The 22279-nt window shown below is 42.6% G+C and overlaps 1 protein-coding gene across 1 annotated transcript; it reads left to right on the plus strand.

The window, feature by feature from the left end:
• Nucleotides 1–8746: 8746 nt before the first annotated feature.
• On the plus strand, nucleotides 8747–21945 carry LOC143140595 (regulation of nuclear pre-mRNA domain-containing protein 1A-like). The gene is made up of 7 exons (XM_076301611.1): nucleotides 8747–9248; nucleotides 14174–14303; nucleotides 14902–15008; nucleotides 15742–15836; nucleotides 16228–16354; nucleotides 16556–16731; nucleotides 20119–21945. The coding sequence occupies exons 1-7, from the start codon at nucleotides 9098–9100 to the stop codon at nucleotides 20266–20268; spliced, it is 936 nt and encodes a 311-aa protein (XP_076157726.1). The 5' UTR covers nucleotides 8747–9097; the 3' UTR covers nucleotides 20269–21945.
• The last annotated feature ends 334 nt before the right edge of the window (nucleotides 21946–22279 follow it).

Here is a 22279-nt window from a genome sequence, read left to right on the forward strand (position 1 = left end):
GGGGATGGTGCAACAAGGTAGCACTTCTACATAAAACCACAAGGTGGCAGTAACTCGAGCTTTTAGCACCAATCTCTACAGTATACAGTGCTGCTTGAAAGTTTGTGAGCCCTTAGACATGGTCAGTTGCGTTTTTTTTTTTTTTTACAAAAAAATAATAAAATAAACTTATTTAATGCACATCCAAACCCCAATTTGTAAAGCTGACCTTTCAATGAAAATTAGTTATTTTTACTAATTCTGGCATTTTTACATGGTGTTTTCTATACAATGTTCATAAATATACATGGTCTCTATCAGATAAACCAATAAAATAAATAATAGACAGAAGCAAAAGAAAGTTATATATTTTCATTATTCAACAAAAACTTTAAATATGAAATTTGCAAAAGTATGTGAACCCATGTAGTTAATTTCTTGTACAGCTCCTTTTACACCACTACTTCAACCAAACATCCTCTGTACCCAAACCAGTGTCACATCTGGTTCTGCGGATTTGCCAGTGGCGGACATTACTTGTCGCTTTTTCATGTGAACTGAGTATTTCAATTTTGTTAAACTTTTTACTTTTACTCCAGTACAGGCCAAATATCTTACTTTTGACAGACAGTTGACCCAGCCACCTCAATCCTTATTGAAACATTTGTTGGTGAGATGAGGAAAATAGCGCAGTCCTATGACCTATGACTCATGTGAGGGTACTTCTCTGAAGGCAGAGAAAATTGCGGCTGAAGAGGCCCTGGATTATGAGGCAAGTGTCGCTGGGGCCAAAAAGAGCTCAGTCCTAGAGGCTGCAGTCCATCTATCACAAGGTGCACACTACGGTGAGGGACCTGTTCAAACAACCACGCTTTTATCAGAGCAAAGGTGGCGTTATACCCAATAAAAATGATACACATGAACAGGAATGCCAAGGCCTCTCTTCTCAAGGCCTGCCGTTGTCTAACCAAAGTGATAAGAGTTTATCTGTGGCCATCTCAGAGGATTCTGCAGAGCTCTGTGAAGATAACATTGAATCCTCACAACCCATTCCGGCTTTAACTGAGCCTCAATTGGACACTTGCACAAAGGGTGTTCTGAGAGGTTTCCTTGCTGCATACTTTTCTGGTGTCAAAAAGCAACCTCTCTCATCCACGACTTCAAAAACTAGCCTTTCTGGACAGGGTACTTTACCAGCTTGATGATTTGACGTCCTCATCCTCAGCCTCAACTCTCCAATCCAAAGAGACTCTTCTCAGTGACTGTGCCACTTTCATTTCTGATAATGATGAATGTTCAACCAGGACAGCCCTCGACGAAGCTCCTGTAGCTCCATGCATTGAAGAACTCTGTAGTGAGGAGTTCCAAATAAAAAGCCTTCAAAGGAGTGAGTAATGCTCTTCTAGGGTCAGGAGTAAGCCACGTTTCTCTTGAATTAAACACCTCTACTAGCAGTGCATGTGGCATTGATTTGACCAAAGAGACAGTGAGCGGGACTCCAGAATCAGCTGATGAGGCCATACCTGACAACTTGAGTGACAACAAGCCCGGAGTGATGCTGGATTCCGCTGCCTCTGACTTTATCTGCCATTTTGTGGACAGTCTTCGGAAATGTGAAATGGAGCTGAGTGACTTGAGAAGTGGGTGTAGACTCTCCAAACAGAACATGACTTCTGCTGCCACTGGACTTTACCAAAGCATGCATAACAAAGTCAGACAGATGTTTGCCCAGTGGAACTTTAAGGGCAAACGGCCAGAACAAAGGGATTACTTTGGAGGATGCATCAACTGGTGGTCCTGCACATGCAGTTGCACTGGATAAAATGAGACAGAATGAGAATGTGGTCAACCCTGAAGCCTCCCAAACAATGGGAGCCACTACTGATGCCCAAGGTCTGGGCGCTGATCCTGATGAATGCACTAAGGAGATAATGACAGAGATTTTGACGGTCTACAAAGAGCAAATGGCTAGAGTGGACTCTGCCGAAGGATGGTACTCGGTCAGCTCATCTTTGGTATCCCAGCTGATAGATGATATTATGTCTAATCTTGGAGAGGAATTGGTATCCAGGCCAGGTACACCCATTCCAGAAGATTTAGATGATAAAGATACTGATGTTACTTCCAATCCCAAAAATCATATTCAGTGAGGACTTTGAAAGGAATGCAACAGCAAAAGTGAGCCAGATTCTACTTCAATCCGCCGAAAGTTGCTGTTGAGTCAGATTCCAAACTGCCTCAGGACTCCTTGAAAACCACCACTCTGCCTACCCAGTCTACTGCATCTGACATCGTTAGAACAGTCGTCAGAGATATACAAAAGCTTTTCCACTCCAAGCCATCTCAAGATGAATCAGACGATGCAGAATGTGTCCTCCAAGGAAACAAAAGAGCTGAGTCAGCAGCCACATATTCGAGGTCTCAACCAAACAATACAGTTTGTCATGCAGAAATATGGAACACAGCTCAAAACATGTTCTTAAATGCTAGAGATGAAACTCAAAGACTTTTATCATCTGAAGATGCCCACATGTATCAAAACCAATCAAAGAACTGATGCAGATGCCAAAAAGGCTGTCAGCTAGATTTTAGTGACTATTCAAGAGGGACTGCTGAATTCAGCTGACTTTGAACGTTTAGATGAGCTGAAACGGATGTGGAGTATTGTTAATTCCATGATTGATAATGTAGAGAAGATGGATGATGAAAATGGACTAGGTGAACGAAATGTATCATCTGAGGAGCCTCAGAGATCTCAAACCCCATCATCTGCTTCTTCAACAGCTGGCCCCAGATGCATTTCCGTGGGGCCCATTGTGAGACATACTGTACATAGACATGTCAGACACAGGATCTGCCCGCCGTCATGCTTACATAACTCAGGATACAATTGTCAAAGTGGCTAAAGTAATCATCTCCAAGCTTGGTTTAGCGAAAGACAAGAGTGCTGCTTCACCCCCATGTGATGATCATTCCACAGTTCCAAAGAGGATTGAGAGAGTCCTCTCCAGTGGAAGCATTTGCCACTTCTCCCCCAGTATTACCGGTGAGGTGTATTGTCTTTTCCTGGAGGGCAACAAGTCACCCGAGGCCATGGCCCTGGCCGCTGGCAAGAGTGCCTCAGATTCAATACTGTTGAAGGTGTGCAGGGCTGAGAGGGCATCCAGGAGAGATAGCATCGTCCAGCTAATTAAAGCCTACTCGGTGGAAAGTATGAAGTACCTGCTCTTGCCACTTTTCCAGTTCAGTTCACTCCAGAGCGCCAATCAGGACAAAACCTTGCAGCCAGCTTCAGCGTCAAAATCCTGTCCCAGTGTTCTGCGTAATACACCAGATGAGGTGCCACGCCAGGGAGCCTCAAGATCGCCATCACAGATCCTCAATGAAACCGTGACCCTTATCAGTAATGTTATGGTCAGTGATATCATGGCCACCTCCCTGTCAGATATACTAGAGGATAACGTACGACTACCCTCTCTTAATGCTGAGTGTATATCCCTGAGCCCAAGTTCTGCTGTTATTGAACCACCTTGTGAGGGCCAACATGGTGTCACAGTTACTTCTTTACCCCCTTCTCCAGTGGACGGCGATTCCGAAGACTACACCAGCCTTGTTTCTTTACTGGTAATACGCTTGCTGTCTCAGGTAAAGAAACAGCAATACCTTTCGGATGATATGTTAGACATGTCCAGAAGGTTGATAGACAAGGTTCTCTATAACTTGGATGTTACAGCAGGCATCTCATGAAATGAGACTTGTGCCCATGTCAAGGCTCACAAGGTCTACATGGCCATCTATAAGGATCTAGAGAAGGAATTCGGTTCAAAAGAGCTTATGGCAATGGAGTCTCAGGATTCATCCTTTGAGGAGACTGTGATCACATTATTAACACGTGAGCTAGTGCGAACAAGGACTCCCGTTGTGACAGTTCTGTCTCCTGCACCTAATGAGTGTGAGATGGAGGGCCAAAGCAATTCCACTTTTACCAGCCCAGACGTGAAGACGCAGCCCAGGAAGGGCTTACTTCGTTTCCTTGGAAAGATGCCAAAGATGAATCTGAAGGTTGGTATTATGCACTCTAACATTATTGTTTAAGAATTTTACACACACATTCGATTACTCTAAGGTTTTTGATGCTCTTTTTAGAAATTCAAGATTGGCGTCAAGAAAGACAGCCTCAAACATGCCTCCAGCAAAGATGAAACTATTGAATCAGCCTGTTCTAATACAGGTAAGTACTTTACCTATTTCATTTGGTGGCATATCTGAAAACAGAATATTCATTTGATACAAAATACTATGACACTATTTTTCTCACGGCCTCAACTATGTTGACTTTGTTCATTAGTGTCTGGCTTTTCCTCTGAAGACAAGCCTCGTAGACGCAACATGTTTGCCAGGATGTTCCGTGCACTGACCAAGAAGTCATCTTAATATTAAATATTAAATATTTTCAAAACTTGCACCTAATTCTAATAAACCTATGAGCATTATGTCTGTGTTTTGCTTACTGATTTGGTCATATTACTTTTGTCTGTGGTCAGCTGCATTTACAGTAGAATGTTCTTTCAGGGCACAAGACATCCCATGATGTTCAGAACGACAACCAACGTGAAAGATATTTTTCATGTGTAACAGACAGGTACAGCCAATGGTATGGCTGAATCTGACAAACTATGGTTACACAAACTCAATCTGTTAAATCTATGAATTAAATTGGTAAATAACAGATCACTGTATGTGTAGACCTGCCATACCATTGGATTTGTGCAAGATTCTGACAAGGCCTACAGATACAGGTCTTGTTATAACCTCTGTGTATACTTTCAAAGTTTACAATATTTTGGTTTGTCTGTAGACTGAAGTTTGAACTTGTTAACTACTGTAAATAGAGGTTGTTTTTACCCTGGAGTTACACTGTAAATCTGTTGATGGTGTTGTCATGTTTGTAAGTCTCAATCTGACCATTTCTTTCCACAAAACTCGCCAGAACTCATCATTTAAGGGGTTATTTATTATTATTATTATTTGTTTAATTTTTTTTTGTACAGGGAAGCATGCCCCAGACCCTCCTATATACAATATTGCCTATTCTGAATAAGGTCAATACTCGAAATATGAATGTCCATGTAAACATACTCAATGATCTCTCTGAATCTGAAGGGGGATTCTTAAGGGGGATTTGGGATTTGGAATGTTGTCAACCTACAGGTTACCATGTCAACCATACCTTTATTGTTTTGGTGACTATTTGAACTCCATTTCTGTAGCCTATTAACTTCTCTGCTAAGTGAGCAACAGTGTAAGTAAACAAACATATTTCAAATATTTGTGTTGGCCGCTGTCCTCTACCTAGCACTTATTTCACATTTCTCTTGTATACCGTATTTGAAATCAAATGTAGGTAGTTCAGATATCATTGTGTGTTAAAACAAATTTGTTTTTGTTTGTTTTGTTCTCTCTCTCTCTTTCTCTCTCTCTCTCTCTCTGTGTCAAATGAATAAGGTTGCTATAGTCTAGGTGTATACCAAATAAATTGACATTATAAACTGACTATAGCATAGCAGGCTACATTTTGATTGTTAGTAAAACTGAGTATAAAAACTCTTGCCCGGTTATAGACTGTAGATCTGGTATGGCAAGTAAAACTTAAACATAGCCCTGATGTCAAATTAGTCAGACTAGCCTATGCCCAATACATGTTAAAATCTGACACTGAATACATGACATCAGTCCTCTCTGACCTCCATAAATAAACCGCCTAATTGTTTGTGACCAGCTTTTATTTAACTCCACAGGACAGTTTAACACCATTGTCTCAGCAGAATGACGATTGGAATCTTGAACAAATACAGGGATAAGTTATTCGTCACCAATCAAGCTTTCACTTCAAAGATCTTGCAAAACTCTAGCTTCCCTTTCATTAAAAAGAATGATGGTAAGGCCCGATGGTAGATTTTCTATGTTTTACTCCATATGCATACTTTTGTCCTTCAAAGCTTGAACATGCTATCTATCCTGAGAGAAAAAACATGGGATGATTATTGGCAGATTCTGTATTTTTTTATGTTTGTTTTTCAGTCTTTGTATATGAATATTTCCATGAAAGTTTACTGAAAGGAGCTTTGTTGTTGCTTGCGTCCACTATCGGCATGGCTGTGTACGTGACTGTGGACAGTATGGTGAGTAGGCGGGGTAACCTCTTGTGCAAAATGGTAGAAGGGGAGATCATCTCTCCCTAGACACTTTTGGACATCAATGGTTTTTGTAAAACTTGGACCTGACCTTCCCAAAAATAATGGCACTCTTGATGCTGACATATACAAATTCAAAAATGTTTGAAATAAAAGAAAGCTGGTCATGATATTGCAATGCAGTGCAGTGCACTTCTAACCTGACTAAGTGCACTTCTAACCTGAGTCAGGTTAGTGCACTTCATGAATTACTATAGAACTTCATCACAATGTCATTTAAGCATAATGTCAGTATACCCACAATCACATAAATATAAGTACTTATGTCAACTAGTCAACTGCATAGTCTTGATAAGCATCTTTCTGCTGTTTCAGGCGGCCCATTCATACATCTCGTTCTTTGTGTTCAGCATGGGGGTGTCGTTGTGGCTCATCAGTTCAGGGGCCTGCCGCCGGCGTCTTGTGATTGACCACAGCAAAAAGGAGTACCGATTTTACATCCACACACACCTGCGGCACAGGGGGCCCCTTAACCAAATTTATATCCGCATCATTACACAAAAAACTGGTGAGGAGATTTATTGTTGTGATATACTATACTACATAACATACTGTACAGTATAAGAAATATGCATATAATTAAAATAATATTACCTCTCCCATCAGAGCTGTAGTCGAGGGCTAAATGCAAGTAACACAGTTAATCCTCCTCTTAAATTTCAGAAAAAGAGTTTATCCACCTCTTTATTCACCAATTGCAACTTTTAACATTCAGAAATCACACTGTATTATCCACATTCACAATATGTACACTCATCAACACTCTATGAACCATTTACACTGGTATTGTTATAAACATTATACAATAACCTCTACAAGCATGTTCTGAATGCTTTTTTAAAAAAAAAATCTGATACGCATGGCGCAGTCCACCTTACCGTGATCACAGAATTCATATTAACCCACTGCTTATTTTACCACTACACCCTGTCTCCCATCAACCTATATTAACCAGGTTCTTTAACACAGCATTCAGTTTAAGATCTGGGAAATATCAGGGAAATAAATTCGAAAACACACAAGCCCAACTTTGTGCCCTGCTTTTAGACTTTTGGCATATTTCTTGCTTTGACTCATCCTAGTCTCATACTGCTACAGGAGCTCAAGGAACTCTCATGTACAGACTCATTCTGAATGGATATAAGATAGACTGCCATGCACTCTGTGGCTTCTCTGAGAAATACAGGGTGAGTGCATCATTCATTACCCATGGAGCACACATATGGCTGAGTAAGGGCTGAGCACAGTGTTGGCGCTTCATCTTCATATACTATAGTTAAGGCTCAATGGTGTTTTATGCCCCAACGTCGTCTTCCAGGCAGCGCTGCCACCGCTGACTTAAAGGCACCTAATCCTAAACCTAACCCCAACCCTAACCCTAACCTTAACCCATGCCTAACCCTTAATGCAGCGCTGCCTTGAAGAAATCGTTGGGGGCATAAAACACCAAGAAACATAGTTAAGTTTAGAATTTGTATATCCTATGTTTTAGACGTCCACTGTAGCACATTCTCATACAATATAAACTTCAGGAGGATAATTATGACAATACCTCACAGATCTCCTCCATCCCTACACACACGTTCCCTGCGGTCCTCTGACAAGGACCTGCTGGCCCCCACACCAGGTTGCGGACTTTTGGGGACAGGGCTTTCTCTGTCAATGCTCCCACACTATGACATTGTCTACCACTCCATGTCCACTCTGCATCATCCCTGCCCATGTTCAAAAAGCACATCAAAACATTTCTTTTCATTAAGTCCTTTGACCCCATAACCCCCCCTATTTGTTAAGCGACCTTGCTACCATGAAAGGCGCTATAGCCTAAGTCCAAGTTATTATTATTATTATGAAACTTTAGAATGAAGGGGCGTAGGCCTAGTAAGGGTGGAATGGTTGAGAAAGAGAATTACATGTATTTGACAACCATAACCTTATTTGATAACGTTATCCTCTCTCACTTTCTCAGCTGCTGGAGTGCCAGGGCAAGACAATTGCATCCAATTTACAGCTGAACTACTTTGACTACTTGGAGTCCTCCAAGCGCCACTTTGTGATTCACCGGCCAAGCAATGTGAAGTTCTGATTGTGATGACACCCTTAACAACTCCAAACAAGCTATAAAATGCACCATGCAACATGTATTCAATCTTGCAAGCAGTAATCTTTGCAGTCTGCGTATAAAACATTATTGGAAAGTAAAACAATGGTCTATTTCAGTTGTTACAAGTGATAGTGCTAATATGCAATGATTTCTTAAAAATGCACGACTGACGCTTTTGTGATGTAGGCCTATTCAAATAATTTCATTATGGAAGTTCCGGTCCTTGATTATGATTGGCTGAGTCGCGTTCGATGACAGAGCCTTATATATAGTATTGAGTTATTATATTATATTGCGTAATATTAGTATAGCTTTGTGATTTGGATTGCATTATCAGTGCAACGAGGGCTTTCTCTGGTGTGCATAAACCTGCTCACCTTTCAAAATAGAACGCGGAAGTCTAACGTTTGTACCTCCAAAGCAAAGATTCTAGAACAGCTCCGCTCTAGAATCTTTGCTCCAAAGTCTGCTTCCACCTTCCACCATCTCTCAATCAGGCTCGCGTTCATTGTAAGCCAATGGAAACACGGGGCATGCGAAGAAGAGGAAGGTTGCCAGCCTTTACAACTGATCTGTAAACAAGAGGGGGAGCTGGACTCGGACTGGACTGCTGAGCACTTAGCGCAGCTAACAAGCTAGAAGCTAGATAGCTAGCATTTCTTCTGTGTTTTGTACTAAATTTAGGTGGGATTAGTAAGACTCCACTGTAAGCAGGAAGACAAATTCTTCCCGCAGAAGCTGTTCTCTTACACACAACAAAATGTCGGTGTTTTCAGAAGCGGCTTTGGAGAAGAAACTGTCCGAGCTCAGCAACTCCCAGCAGAGCGTTCAGACGCTGTCTCTATGGTTAATCCACCACAGAAAACACTCGAAAGCTATCGTCAGTGTTTGGTATAACGAACTCAAAAAAGGTAAGTTGACTAGGTTAATTCACGTTAAAAGGAGGTGAGTGCTGCTTTTCCGACGAAATTCGCGTTTGCCCAATTGATGAATGATGATGAATAATGTTATAACGTTATTCGCTAACAGTTAGCTAACTTGCTAATGTTATCTATCTCAACTAGCTGCCCCTTGGCTAGGATAGCTAGTCTAACATTAGCCACATGTCGGTGTTACGAATATCATATTGCTAGCTGCAGAATCGGACAAAATTCATATCTATAGTATGACGTGAGTAGGTAGGCTACAATGCAGTTGGGAAGGATAGCTTTCTTTCTTGAGGTGATATAAGTTAACGTTATGTGGGTTTTCGAGTGTGTCTCACAGCATGGGAAATCGTGAGCTAACGTAACCAACGAGTTAGCGTGGTTAATGTTAAAACGTTTTGTCTCTGTGATTGCACATATATTGCGTAGTTAAGTCTGGTAGTGTCGCTTATATAGAAATGTTAATATATTTGCATTGTCGTTCATGCACATGCGCTATGAATTATCTATCCTCCTGGATAGAAATTGTTTAAAATAGGCAGGTTAGGATTAGGGTGGTTTAGGTGATTTCCAACTATGGGCAATGTGGCACGACTCTCAATATGAAATCTTTTAAAATAATAGGTTGTTGCTAGATTGTGCTGAACGCAAACTTCTCTGCTGCTTTGCTGTCGCAGTTCGTCGTTTGTATGTTCATTCCTACTATGTTTTATGACCGATTCTGTAACCTAGGGTCACGCACCGGTGAATTACTTAATAACATTTGCTCGTGGGGTGTTGTAAGGTGAGTGACCTCAACTTGCGTCTGTGGGTGGTTGTAAAAGCCATCTCTGAAGTGGCGTGCACCATCAATTAAAAGTGTAAACACATGGCATCCTTCAGACTCAACGACTAATGTGGTGACGGCTGGTTTCTTATGTTTAGTGATAGTAATGTGGAGGACAAGTAAATGCAGATTTGCATCCAGGCTCTTCAAAAAGAGGTCCTCTAACAGTGTGGTTGTTCTGTCCCTGGTCAATTTCTGTACAGCAGGCGTTCCCAATTGAATGCCTATCTCACATTCTTAGCCTGGCACAGCCTGTTTGGTTGATGTTTAACTAACCTTAATGAATCATGCAAAGATGCATTTATAAGCCAGTTAAAGCGTTTGGACAGAAGGCTTTAGGTATCAGGACTGGTCAGTTTACAGAAACCACAAGATAAACTCCATTATCAGGAGACAGGCTTGTTTTATTGCAACACTTCATGCATATTTTGAGAGGCAATAGGAGCAAAACTGTATGGTTGTTGGGGGCACGCAGCACTTGCTTTCTCTCCCGTGACACTCGCCTACTGTCTTGTGCCACCTGCCTACTGTCCCGTGCCACGCTAACCCTAACCCATGGAATAGTTGCCAAGTGGAATGGGACACGGGACAGTAGGCTGGTGGGACAGGACAGTGGTGCGGGACCGTAAGCAAGTAGAATGAAACAGTAGGCAAGTGGCGCAAGACAGTAAGCAAGTGAAATGAAACGGTAGGCAAGTGGCGCTAGACAGTAAGCAAGATGCATGAGACAGTAGGCGAGTGGTGCGGGATGGTGAGGTATGTCCCTATACTCATTTTAAGATTCTTGGAGCGACATTGTGGATTGGTGTGTGTGTGTGTGTGGCCAAGTCCCTCTGTCTGCAGAAAATCTTGTGACTTTTGTTGATGTGGGAATCTTCAACTTTTTGTCATGGTATAGTAAACTAAAGACATGGTTTAACATATTTGATCCCCTTTGATGACTGCTTTACTTAGTCATGCTTAATTTTTAATTTAATGAAATTGAGCTTATGATCAAAAAACATTTCCCAAATGTTTCTGTTGCTGATTTTGATGTTTTGGTTGTAAAAGAAATATACATGCAAACTTGTTTCATGTGTTATCATGACAAAAATCAATGAATCCAAGTAGGCTAGTTTGCTTGGCAATTTTGCTAACTCTACTATTGCAATTTTGCTAACTCTACTAAGTGGTTGTGTGAAGTACAAATGCCCACATGGTGATAAAACAGAACTTACTGTACAGTACAAGATTCTGGTATGGACATTTTCAAATGTTTTGTTTTGAATGTTTTGAAAGTCAAATCAAATCCTTTCAAATCAAGTCTACTTCTGTTGTAGACACCCTACTGGTGCCATTTTATATGTGGTCACAGCCACACTAGCAGTGTTGCTAACTAGTATGTTTGTGTTTTGTGCATGATGGTGATGAGTCATAAAAGTTGATGAAATGTCTTGGGAGGGCTGTATTTTTGGGGAATGTAGTGTACAGTATTTGAACCAGGCTAAGTGTCTCCTACAGAAATAGTTAAAGGTGATTCAGTCTCTCCCTCCCTGCGGGCCAATAGTTTTAGAAGTGAAAGAGCAAAGCTTGTGTCTTTGGTAGGAAATTATGTTAGATTCAAGCAATTTCTTTGCAGGTATCAAACGGGATGTGGTGCTGAAATTCACCACTGTTGAGAAAACGATGAGGAGATCATAGTTGTGTAAGAAGAACTATTGCACACTGAGCCGAAGAAACCCTGTGGAAGTGCCTTGCACGCACGAGTGCCAGAATATATGGCATCGTCTTCATTTTTGTATTAATAAAACACGCAGTTGGAAATGAGTTTTGAACTATATATAGCCTGTCCTGCACAACAGACAGCCTCTTTGTCTGATGGGATAGAAGTAGCTGCCTCTCAGTTTTGACAGTTGAGGTTAATGTTTCTTAAAAGTATTTGTAATGCAGGTTTACATGACTTTATGGTATAAGAAAGAAGGCCACTGGCCTAGTGAATGTTGTTCTCTTTATATAGTAGAGGGGAAAAACAGGTGAAAGCTTTTGTCTTGTCAAATTGTGTGTCCTTTATGAATGTACTATTGGCCCATAGCTATTTATAGGGAGTATGTGATGACGACCAGATCTCGTCTTTACCACTGCTGGCTTAGGTTATTGGTATGATGTACGGAATCTTTCTGCGCGTGATATCTGGGGTGGGGAGATGTTGAGTGCATTTCGGGTTGAAATTTCTGAAGTACTGATATTATTATATTCACACGTACCAGTCATGTCTCACCCTCACTATACTGATGACTTCCTTCATAGCTGTGGCATTTCCAATGGCTTCACACCTCAACAGCACTCATGCCCATTACTGTATGTCAGCTTCGCATACTTTAGTTATGCTGGTTTTGTTTAAGGCTTTTAAACTGCCGTCTCACCTTCACAGACCGTTTCCACTGGTGGAACTTACCTGTACAGTCAGGTGCCTACATGAAGCTTAACGTTTTGAAGTGACTCGTATCCACTAATTAGAGGCACTCGGGGGAACAAGAGAAGAGGACTGGGTGTTTGTCCCTATGGATCTAAGTCACAAAGTGTATATTTATAGCCTATCTGCTTTCATTCTGACCATCATCTGCACAGATTCCCTTTGGTTGGCTGTGGTTTAGCGGCTTTGTAGGCCTACTTTGAGTCATAAATCAACAGCAGGGGCTTGAAGATGATGTGCCTGTGGGGACTAAGTGCAAAAGTGATGGGAGGTTGTAGTGATGATCCCTGAACTATCCCGCTAATATGCTCTGTTACTTCAACTGGATAGATGATGAGCAGTAGCATTTTGATTTTACTGGCAGGGTTCAACATGGCCATGTACAATAGCCCGCTGGTCCAGGGCAAGTTGGTTGACCAGTCAGTCATTGGCCCATTGTCAGTTTTTCTGCCAATCACCATGCAATGTAGGAAGGCTTTTTGTGTACCTCTTTTGTCGGGCAGGTGCGTTGGATATGACCAAAGGTCGCAGATCAGGAGCTTAGAAAGAATCCCGCACACTGACCATTCCGCAAGCAATTATTTATTTATAATACAACGTTTCGGTCTTGGACCTTCATCAGAATTTACCTGAAAAAAATATAAATGGTTAAAGATCAAAAGCAATAAAAACATATAATGCATAAAATGTTAGATAAAAGAAAAGTTAATGGTGTGAAGCAGGCCTTCTGTACAGTATTCTGTGCAGATCTCACTACTCTCTCTGACAATAAATAAATAGCGAATAAAAAGCAAAATTAGAATTGGAAGCCTGAAACTGATAGCTCTTAGTTCAGGTAATGGGCCTATCTAGGCATACTGGTTGGAGGTAGGCGAGCTGACTTTATCTCACCTTTACATCGGAGACCATCAGTTGCCATGGTGAGAGAGTGGCCTCTAGATGTGTGTGAGCCCATGGGAAGCCTTGAGTTCCCTGTACCAAAAAACAGAATCACCAGGGAGGGGCTATTTTTTGTGATGCCTTCCTTGGAGGCTGTCTGTGTTGTGTACCGTATCCACTCTCTTGTGCTCTTGATGCTCAAAGGAGAGGCTTCACCACCATGCAGCCCAAACAGCGATGGGCATGTCCGCTACATCCAAGACAAGCACTGTTTTTCAGAGTGGCATTAAAGCTATGACTGAAGGGTGTAGGTAATGAAAGGATGGGTGATTTGGTTGACTTGGCTCCTTGTTAATATTTATACAGATTTATATTGAATATTTTGGCAAGGAAGTGAGGTTTTATTTAAGATGCTTCATGATGGCCATTTTTTTTTTGTTTATGGACAGGGGTATGTTCTGTATTCTGTGTTCTATTCTCATTGGACAAAGGCGTCTGCAAAATCCCATAACCATAACCATTCTGTAATCTACGCCTCAATCACGTAAACCTTGGGCTATTTGTTTACCTAATTTGTGGGCTGCACTAATAGTATATAGTACTATAGAGGATTCGCAACTGAAGACATTTGATTCTTTCTACCTTAAATGAATTGGCTACTAACAGATGCAATTGAAATGTATTTGATGTACTTGATGTGAACAAGAGCTTCGGGTAACTAAATTGTGTGTGTGTGTGTGTGTGTCTCTTTAGCCCAGGTCCCTCGTAAGCTCACCTTTATCTATCTGGCCAATGACGTGATCCAGAACAGCAAGAGGAAGGGACCGGAGTTCACGCAGGACTTTGCTCCTGTCATTGTGGACGCCTTCAAGCATGTCTCCGGGTAAGGCAATGGTAACTGGATAGTGTGACTTCATAGAAGTGAAATGTCCAGTACCAATTCTTCAGAGTATCAGTTGGTCACTTCCCACTTGTAAATGGCTTTCCCTAGTGTCATGGAAATTCACTATCTCCTTAAAGGAAATGCAAACACACTCCTCAGTAATTTTTAAGAATCTTCAATACCTACTTTTAATTTGTGATCCCAGCTGAGCTCTAAGGCAGTGAGATACAGGACAACAAATACACCGTTTTTGTTACAGTTCCGTGATGACGGCATGGCCCTTTTTTTTTGCATAAGTAGTGAGCCACAGTGCCATTGTCCAGGACATGAACATGCTTTGCTTGCTTTGCTTAAACCCAAAGAGTGTCGATGAAACTGAAACTGAGTGTTCTGCTCCTCCTGCCTCTCCTGGGATTCTAGGATGAGCACGCCAAATCTTCCTCAACCTCATCGCTCATTTATGGAATATTTCAGAGCAGACAAACACTCTCTTAACTTATTTAAACATCAACTGCCACCACGCCCAGTAACGGCTGAATGAGTCTAGTCACCCTTTTTCTGCCCTTTCATTTCTCTGACCTCTCCTCTTTTTCTATAGCGAGGGAGAAGAGAGCTTCAAGAAGCAGTTGGCTCGGGTACTGTCTATCTGGCAAGAGAGAGCGGTCTATGACAACAACTTACTGGACCAGCTGTCCCAGGTGTTGTGTAAGTGTACTCCCATCATCAAAGCTCACTCACAGTACTTTATCTAGACGCTTGCGTTCTCAGTGCCAGTTCTGTGTGCTTAGACAGACCGAGTATATAAATGGTGACGGTTAAGCGATTGCACCTTCACTCTTTGCAAAACAAGTGCAACAGGTAAGGATTGTGGGGTCTGTTGGTTGAAAGTGAATACGTGGCCTATTCAGCACTAAACCTGTGTAATCACAGGAGGCAGAAAGAAATGTGCAGGTAAGACATATAAAACAAATAGAATGGCAACATCTGTGCACTGTACTGTTTTAAAGGTCTGGTTGCCAGGATATTTAGTTAGTGACATTGAATAGTAGACCATGAAGTGGTATGTCCTTAGAAACATGGTAGTGGTGATTTTTTATTTTTTATTTTTTAGTAATTTTTTTTAGGGGGAAAACTGGGAAATAGGGAGACATGCTTACTGTATCTGTCAGACGTATTAGTTGCTTTTAGGGGTACGGGTAGGGTACGTTTCACTGTCTTTCTTGCTAGAGCACAGCTGTTAGATGATGGACATGCCTAATCCCCTAATGAGATGCCATTTGTGCTCCTCCCCCTCCTTTTTCTCCCCCTCTTCCTCCTCCTCCTCTTCCTCCTCCTCCTCCTCCTCCTCCTCCTCCTCCTCTTCCTCCTCTTCTTCCTCTTCCTCCTCCTCCTTCTATGGTTGTGCTGTGTCTGCTGGCTCCTCCTGTCTGCCGCTCAGTCGGAGAGAGGAAGGCCAAGAAGCGTCCCTACGAGGAGATCAAAGCAACAAGCGAGGATTTTGCCAGCCAAAGCTCCCCAGGAGAGCCCCCTCAGGTGAGCGCACGCACGCACGCGCACACACACACACACACACACACCTACACACACACACACACCTACACACACACACACACACACCTACACACCTACACACCTACACACCTACACACACCTACACACACACCTACACACACACCTACACACACACACACCTACACACACACACACCTACACACACACACACACACCTGTTTGTTTTCTATTTTATGTTTTCCCTAGTGTCTCTCTGTCTGTCCCTTTTCTGTTCCCACTATAAGGTCATTAAAAATATGTGTTACGTGACATTTCAAGTGAAGTAGATGTAGAAATGGTAGTAATATGATTATTGATAGGATAATTCCGTGGTAGTCCTCATTCCCACCTTCATTCTGTGTGTTCCTCTCAGACAGCCGATCTGATCCGAGCGCTGCAGGAGCTGGAGAACGCCGCCTCCAGTGATTCCGCCCTGCGCCAGAGAATCTCCTCTCTGCCGGCCGAGGTGCAGGACACCTCGCTACTGCACCGCATCACAGGTATAGATACGCACGCACGCACGTGCACACACACACTGCTGCCCCAGTAACACATCACACAGCAATGCTTATTAACATTGATTGTTTGCTGAATGTTTGGTGTGGCCAATAGTATGATATCTATGTGCGTGTCTGAGTGTGTGTGATTGGCCCACAATCTGATATCTGTGTGTGTGTTTGTCTGTGCGCGTGTGTGTCCAGATAAGGAGTCTGGCGAGCGGTTGGCGCGGGCAGTGGAGGAGGCCTGCATGATGCTGGCAGACTACAGCGGCCGCCTGGCGGCCGAGATCGACGACCGGCGGCAGCTGACGCGCACGCTGGCCCTCTACCTGCAGAGCCAGAAGGAGGGCCTGTCCCACAACGAACAGAAACTAGAAGTGCGTACCAAACACACTCCCGTCTCCTGAGCCTGTCCTTCTCATGCCTCCCTCTAGCTATTCCTCCACCACCCTCTCTCTCTACGCTCCTTTTGGAGTTTTCTCTCTCGATCTCTCCGTTCTACTCTACATTTCCGCATTTCCACATTTCCCTGAGTCTTGCTGCCTTGCCCACATGCTTCCCTCTCTCTCTCTCTCTCTCTCTCTCTTTGCATCTCCCTCTGTTATCTTCAGTGTGTCGTGTTTTACGTCGGTCTCATTTTCAGAAGTGGAGTGACTGTTGAACCAGATCCTGGAACAGTGATTGGTCGACCTAATACTAAAGAACAACATTAAATGCTTGTTTGACCAAATTATTTAGCTGATGTTGCATTGTTGTCAAAAATGATGTATTTCGGGAGAGCTGTGGCAGCACGGTACCACATTTGGTTCTCAGTGCCCATGGAGACCCAAGTTCGATTCTGGCCTGCGGTCATGTCCCGATCTCACCCCATCCTTCTCTCCAATTCACTTCCGCTCTCTCTCCACTGTCCTATCGGTATAAAGGCAAAAAGCCCAAAAAATATACTGGAAAAAAATGTATTTCAGCATGTGCTTCTCAATTCTATAGGTGTCATTTTGGTTCTAGCAGCATAAACATAATCTTTCCCATAAGAACTTGATGGCAGCTAATGCAAGTTAATCATTAGGCATTTTAACAAGTCAGTCTTTAAACATTATTGCCACAGCCTTAATATGTGTGTGGTCAGAAAACAAATCCCATGGTTCTACCAGCAGATGTTCAAACAGAATCTGGTTCAGTAGCCTCAGTAGTCTCCACTTATACTGTTATGGGTAATGTTTACATAGAGGTGTGTGTGTGTGTGTGTGTTTGTGTGTGTAATGGGATACCTCAAAACCTGGTTCTGTGATTGGTGTAAAGTAGCCGATGGTGACCTGCTACCATGCAGGCGATGCTGACTACACAGTTAGCTGCACTCACAGGGTCAGTTTCTCATGCATGGAGTAAACCTGGTCCTAGACTAAAAGTGAACTTCAGTGACCATTTCCATTGAAGATAAGTGTTCTATGAATGGGAAATCAGCCCTTAATGTCATGTGTTTGTGTAATAATTGGTGTGTCCAAGGAGTGAAACGTCAAGTGAAACGAACTGAGCACACAATCACAGGATCAGGTTTTCTCAGGTGTGTGAGTGCCTGTCTAAATGTGTGTCTGACTTGTTTGTAATCTCGAGTGAGTGTTAATTCCAGGGGGCGCTCTGCTAGCGATCGGCGGCTAATGTGTTGTGAGTGTGTGAATGAAAATGTTATCTTGTGTTTACTGCCTAACCCAGTAACTCTTAAGCCATTATTTCACAGGTATTGAAGATGATCAAGTGTGTGTGTGTGTGGTGCGTGTGTGGTGTGTGTGTGTGTGTGTGTGTGTGGTGTCGTGTGGTGTGTGTGTGTGTGGTGTGTGCGAGCGAGAGAGTGAGATGCTGTTTGTACGTGAACATGTTTGTCTTCACAGATCTGCCCTGTAAAAAGAAAAAAAGAAAAATAAAAGGCAAAAATGAAACTGTGACTCTTCTCTTATTTACAACTCAACTCACAACATCTTTCAAACAATCCACACACTCCTGTAGGTTTTTCCTTTTGGGTTTATTTGGAGTATCTGAAAAGACAAACATGTAACACCATTATTGAACCTGTGACTAAAGAATGTGTTACACAAATAACCGCCAAATTAGCATCAACCCATGCAGGGTAATAGAGTAATACAGCCTGCCTGTACCTTAATTGTATTTTATTTAATTACATTTAGTAAGGTATTCCATACCCCAAACTACCTCTAGCTATCACCCCCAAATACTCAACACTTCTGACCGGTGATGGCAGTGTAGTGTGTATGCAGGTTTTTATGTTTAACCTACTGTTGCACCTCACTATATATTAAGGACCTACTAAGCCTGAGTGTGTTCTGTTGCCCAGATACACCACAGGGGTTAACACTGAGCTCTATTGCAGGCTGTCAAAACCTTGGTTCTGGGGGCTCGCAGAACTGTATATTTGTAGCTTTTTTTCCTAAAATGTAGGGTTAGAAATGAAAAGGCAAAACAGGAATGCTAAATGACACAACGGCCAGTAAGCGATATAAAAGTGTCCCTTATGGACCTCGTTTCTTAGCATTAGGGGCCTGTTGCAGTGGATCTGTTTTTAATTAAACATAATAGTTAATAATAATAATAATAAAACTAAGCAGTGAACAGTGCAGCTTGAAATTGTTTAACTAGGTGTATATATATATATATTTTTGTCGTCCACAGAAGTTACTTACTTGCTTACCTATTTACTTGGTCACTCATGAGAAGCTGCAAAACAAAAGACCTTGATGTCAAGGTTGACATTTAGGGTTATATTATTATTTTTGCAATCAGAAATCCCATGAAGGACTTAGGAGTCCAATAGGAGGTGTATTTAGCACCCTGTGGTCTAATACCTGTAATGGGCTATTAAAACACACTAGCTGTTAATACATACATAATATCAGTCCTATGCCCTGGGTTAATCTAGTTTCTTTTTTACATGACAGACCAAAATCTACTCAAACATGTAAACCTTCCCTAAACCCAAAACACAAGACCGGCAGAGTCTGGGTCAGGCGAGGTCAGTCACGACTCCTATGTGCTTTATACTACACCCCTGCTCAGTGAGATCAGTGTAGTCTTAAGAACCGCTGAGCTCCAGTTTTCTCAGAGCTGAAAGATTCTTTACAATGGCTTTTTGCCACTACATGAGTAGAATTGAACCCTGACAAGTGTTATCATAGCCTTGAAACTGTTTGCCAAAGCAAAATTTGTAGATTCACCATGTTTGGGTAATAGTTTTAGAATTTAAACATTCTCTGTTAGTTATTGGTGCACTGACTGTCAATGCAAAAACAAGGCTGCTGTCTGTAGAGGTCTCTAAAGCAATCATGAGGAAGTCATCAGGCTGACTTGGCTCTTAGGTTCACTAGGAGGTCAATGCTGTCACAACACAAAGCACAGAATCTCTCCTCTAATGGAAAGCACAAGCCAAACCAGCAGACATAATCTGAAATGTCCACATGGATCAACTATCAAACCAAGCTTGAGCACATCTAAACCAAGTGGAGGGAAATATGAAACATAAAAAAAGCAGTCAGCAAACTTCATCTACTTAAAAGGGCAAAATATCTCTAAATATTGAAAATACAGTGTTATAAAAGATCTGTCGTGATGGTCACGACATCGTCACAGCCTCAATAGCCTTATGACAAAGCCTCATGTCTGCTTGAAAACACTGGCTCACATTGGCTTGTTCTGAGTATTGATGTTAGTGGACCATAACTCACTGTTTCTTTTGTATTTGTGTGTGTGTGTTGCAGGAATATAAGCGAAAGCTGGCGCGGGTATCTCAGGTTCGGAAGGAGCTTCGCTCACGTCTCAACAGCCTGCCCGACCTGTCGCTTCTTCCCAGTGTAACGGGAACACCTGTCCAGCTGCCGGCCGCCGACCTGTACGACCCCGCTAACTGACCATCCTGATGGACACAGTTCTTTGCCCAGTTGCCATCCTCCACTCGTCCTTGACCCCTCCTCTTCCTCCTCCTCCCCTGTGTGGTGCAGCTAACTCCCAGCTCCGTCTTTTAATCTCCCTCCCTCTGACACGCTCTCTCTCCATCTCTCATGCACTACTTCATGAGTCTCTCTCTCTTTCACTCCCTCTTTCTCCCCCTCCACTGCTCTCCCTCCCTCTCTCTTTCTCATGCCTTACACATGAGAGGACCCTGCCTCCCTCCTTGTGTCACAGTAGCCAGCTAAAGGATCAACTGCTGTGTCCAGCTACGCTGCCTCAGTAGTGCACTAGGTTCTCGGGCCCTTGTCCACAGAAAGGAGAAGCTATTTCAAACGGACACGGAAGATGAGCGTATACTCCCAAAACTCACTCCAAAGCAGACAGCTGGTCTCACCCCCAGTGAAATCCACTGACAACCCCCTCGTCCAGTCATCAAGCCTGCTACTTCAGGATGTGGGCAGGGACCTCTCTCGGGAGTTATTTTTGTATTTAAAAAGGGTTTGGAATGTTCTAGATTGGAAGAGTGAGAGAGAGAGAGAGTAGTGGCATCCAAACATGCTCACTCCATACAACACCCAGTGTGGTGCAGACAGCAGTATTTTAATTGTGTCACTTTGTTTTGGTGGGAGGGCCGATAATGTTAGCCGATAACAATTTTTAATTTTAATAGTTTTTCTAACAGTCATTGGATATTCGAGGTTTTCCCAGTCGTTAAGCATTGACACCCTCTGCTTAGTTTGCTTCAAATCATGTTAAAAAACGAAAGCAGCCCAGAAGCTGAATTGTATAGTTTGTCGGAAACTATTGTTTTGCCTCTACAACAGAGTTTGACAGCCAGTACTGATCATTGTGTATTCGTCATTCCAAAGGGCACCTGTAGGTTCTAGGCTACATTTGTCTGTACAGTAGCTGTGCAAACAATAGCGTGTGTGTGTGTGTGTGTGTGTGTCCATGTCCATGTTGGCAGGTATGGGTGTGTGTGTGTGTTTCCATGTTGGCAGGTATGGGTGTGTGTGTGTGTGTGTCTATGTTGGCAGGTGTGGGCAGCTGATGGAGGAATTTGACATGTTTCTGTTGTGTACTGTATGTGTCCAGTCGTGGGTCACTGTGGGTCTGTAGAGCTCTGTTGCGTTTCCAATGAGCTGAGCAGCGAAAGCCTCCCAGACGTCCTGTTTTTTTAACTTATTCATGCCGTTTAGATCGCACTCCCTCTCCCACCCGCTCCTGTGTGTGTGTTTGTGTGTGTGTGTGTTTGTGTGTGTGTGTCGTCCTCAGTGGGATGAGCCAAATAAAGCGGCAGCAGTGCTGGGGCAAATCCACCAGGACCTGTTATCTTTATTGGGTCCCCTGTGTGTGTGTGTGTGCGTGTGTCTGTCTGTGTGTGTGTTTAGTTTTACCATAGTATCTTCACTGGCGAATCTAAAATGCAATACATCATTATCCAAAAAGGAAAGAGAGTAGTCTCTATACCTTGGTCTCATGGTATACAGCCTTCACTTCAGGCACAGTAAAAATGCACATATGTAAAGTGACAGTCTGTGATTTCTTACAGTCTGGTTCTGTTCTGCTGTCTAGTATAACATGTAGCCACAGAGGGCTTACGTTTCCAGTGAAAAATAAACCAAACCCAAAGAGAATGCTTGGATTTTTTTTTTGTGTGTGTACCGTTTTCTTTAGGTTATAATTAATTTTAACAGACATAAATTGCTTGTACGCATCATGCATTTTCTGTCACAGTTCTTCTACCACTCTGAGCTTTGCATCATTATTTAATTTACATACACATAGATGCACATCACCATCACCCCCACAGGCTGACCGGCCCACGGCAGAATTCCCCATCTCTCGTTAAACTGAGATGCAACACTGACGCCTGGTGGACACACAGTTTGTTGGGAACTGTTTGGTTAGAAGTTAGTGGTAATAATAACCTTCCATCTCAACTATGTCCAGTCAGGCTTCAGTAGTTAG

This window comes from Alosa pseudoharengus, unplaced genomic scaffold (genome assembly GCF_046254945.1).
Source record: "Alosa pseudoharengus isolate Yale_2024_CS ecotype anadromous, Long Island Sound unplaced genomic scaffold, YU_APseudo_1.1 YU_APseudo_1.1_scf_23, whole genome shotgun sequence".
Lineage (NCBI taxonomy): Eukaryota > Metazoa > Chordata > Actinopteri > Clupeiformes > Clupeidae > Alosa > Alosa pseudoharengus.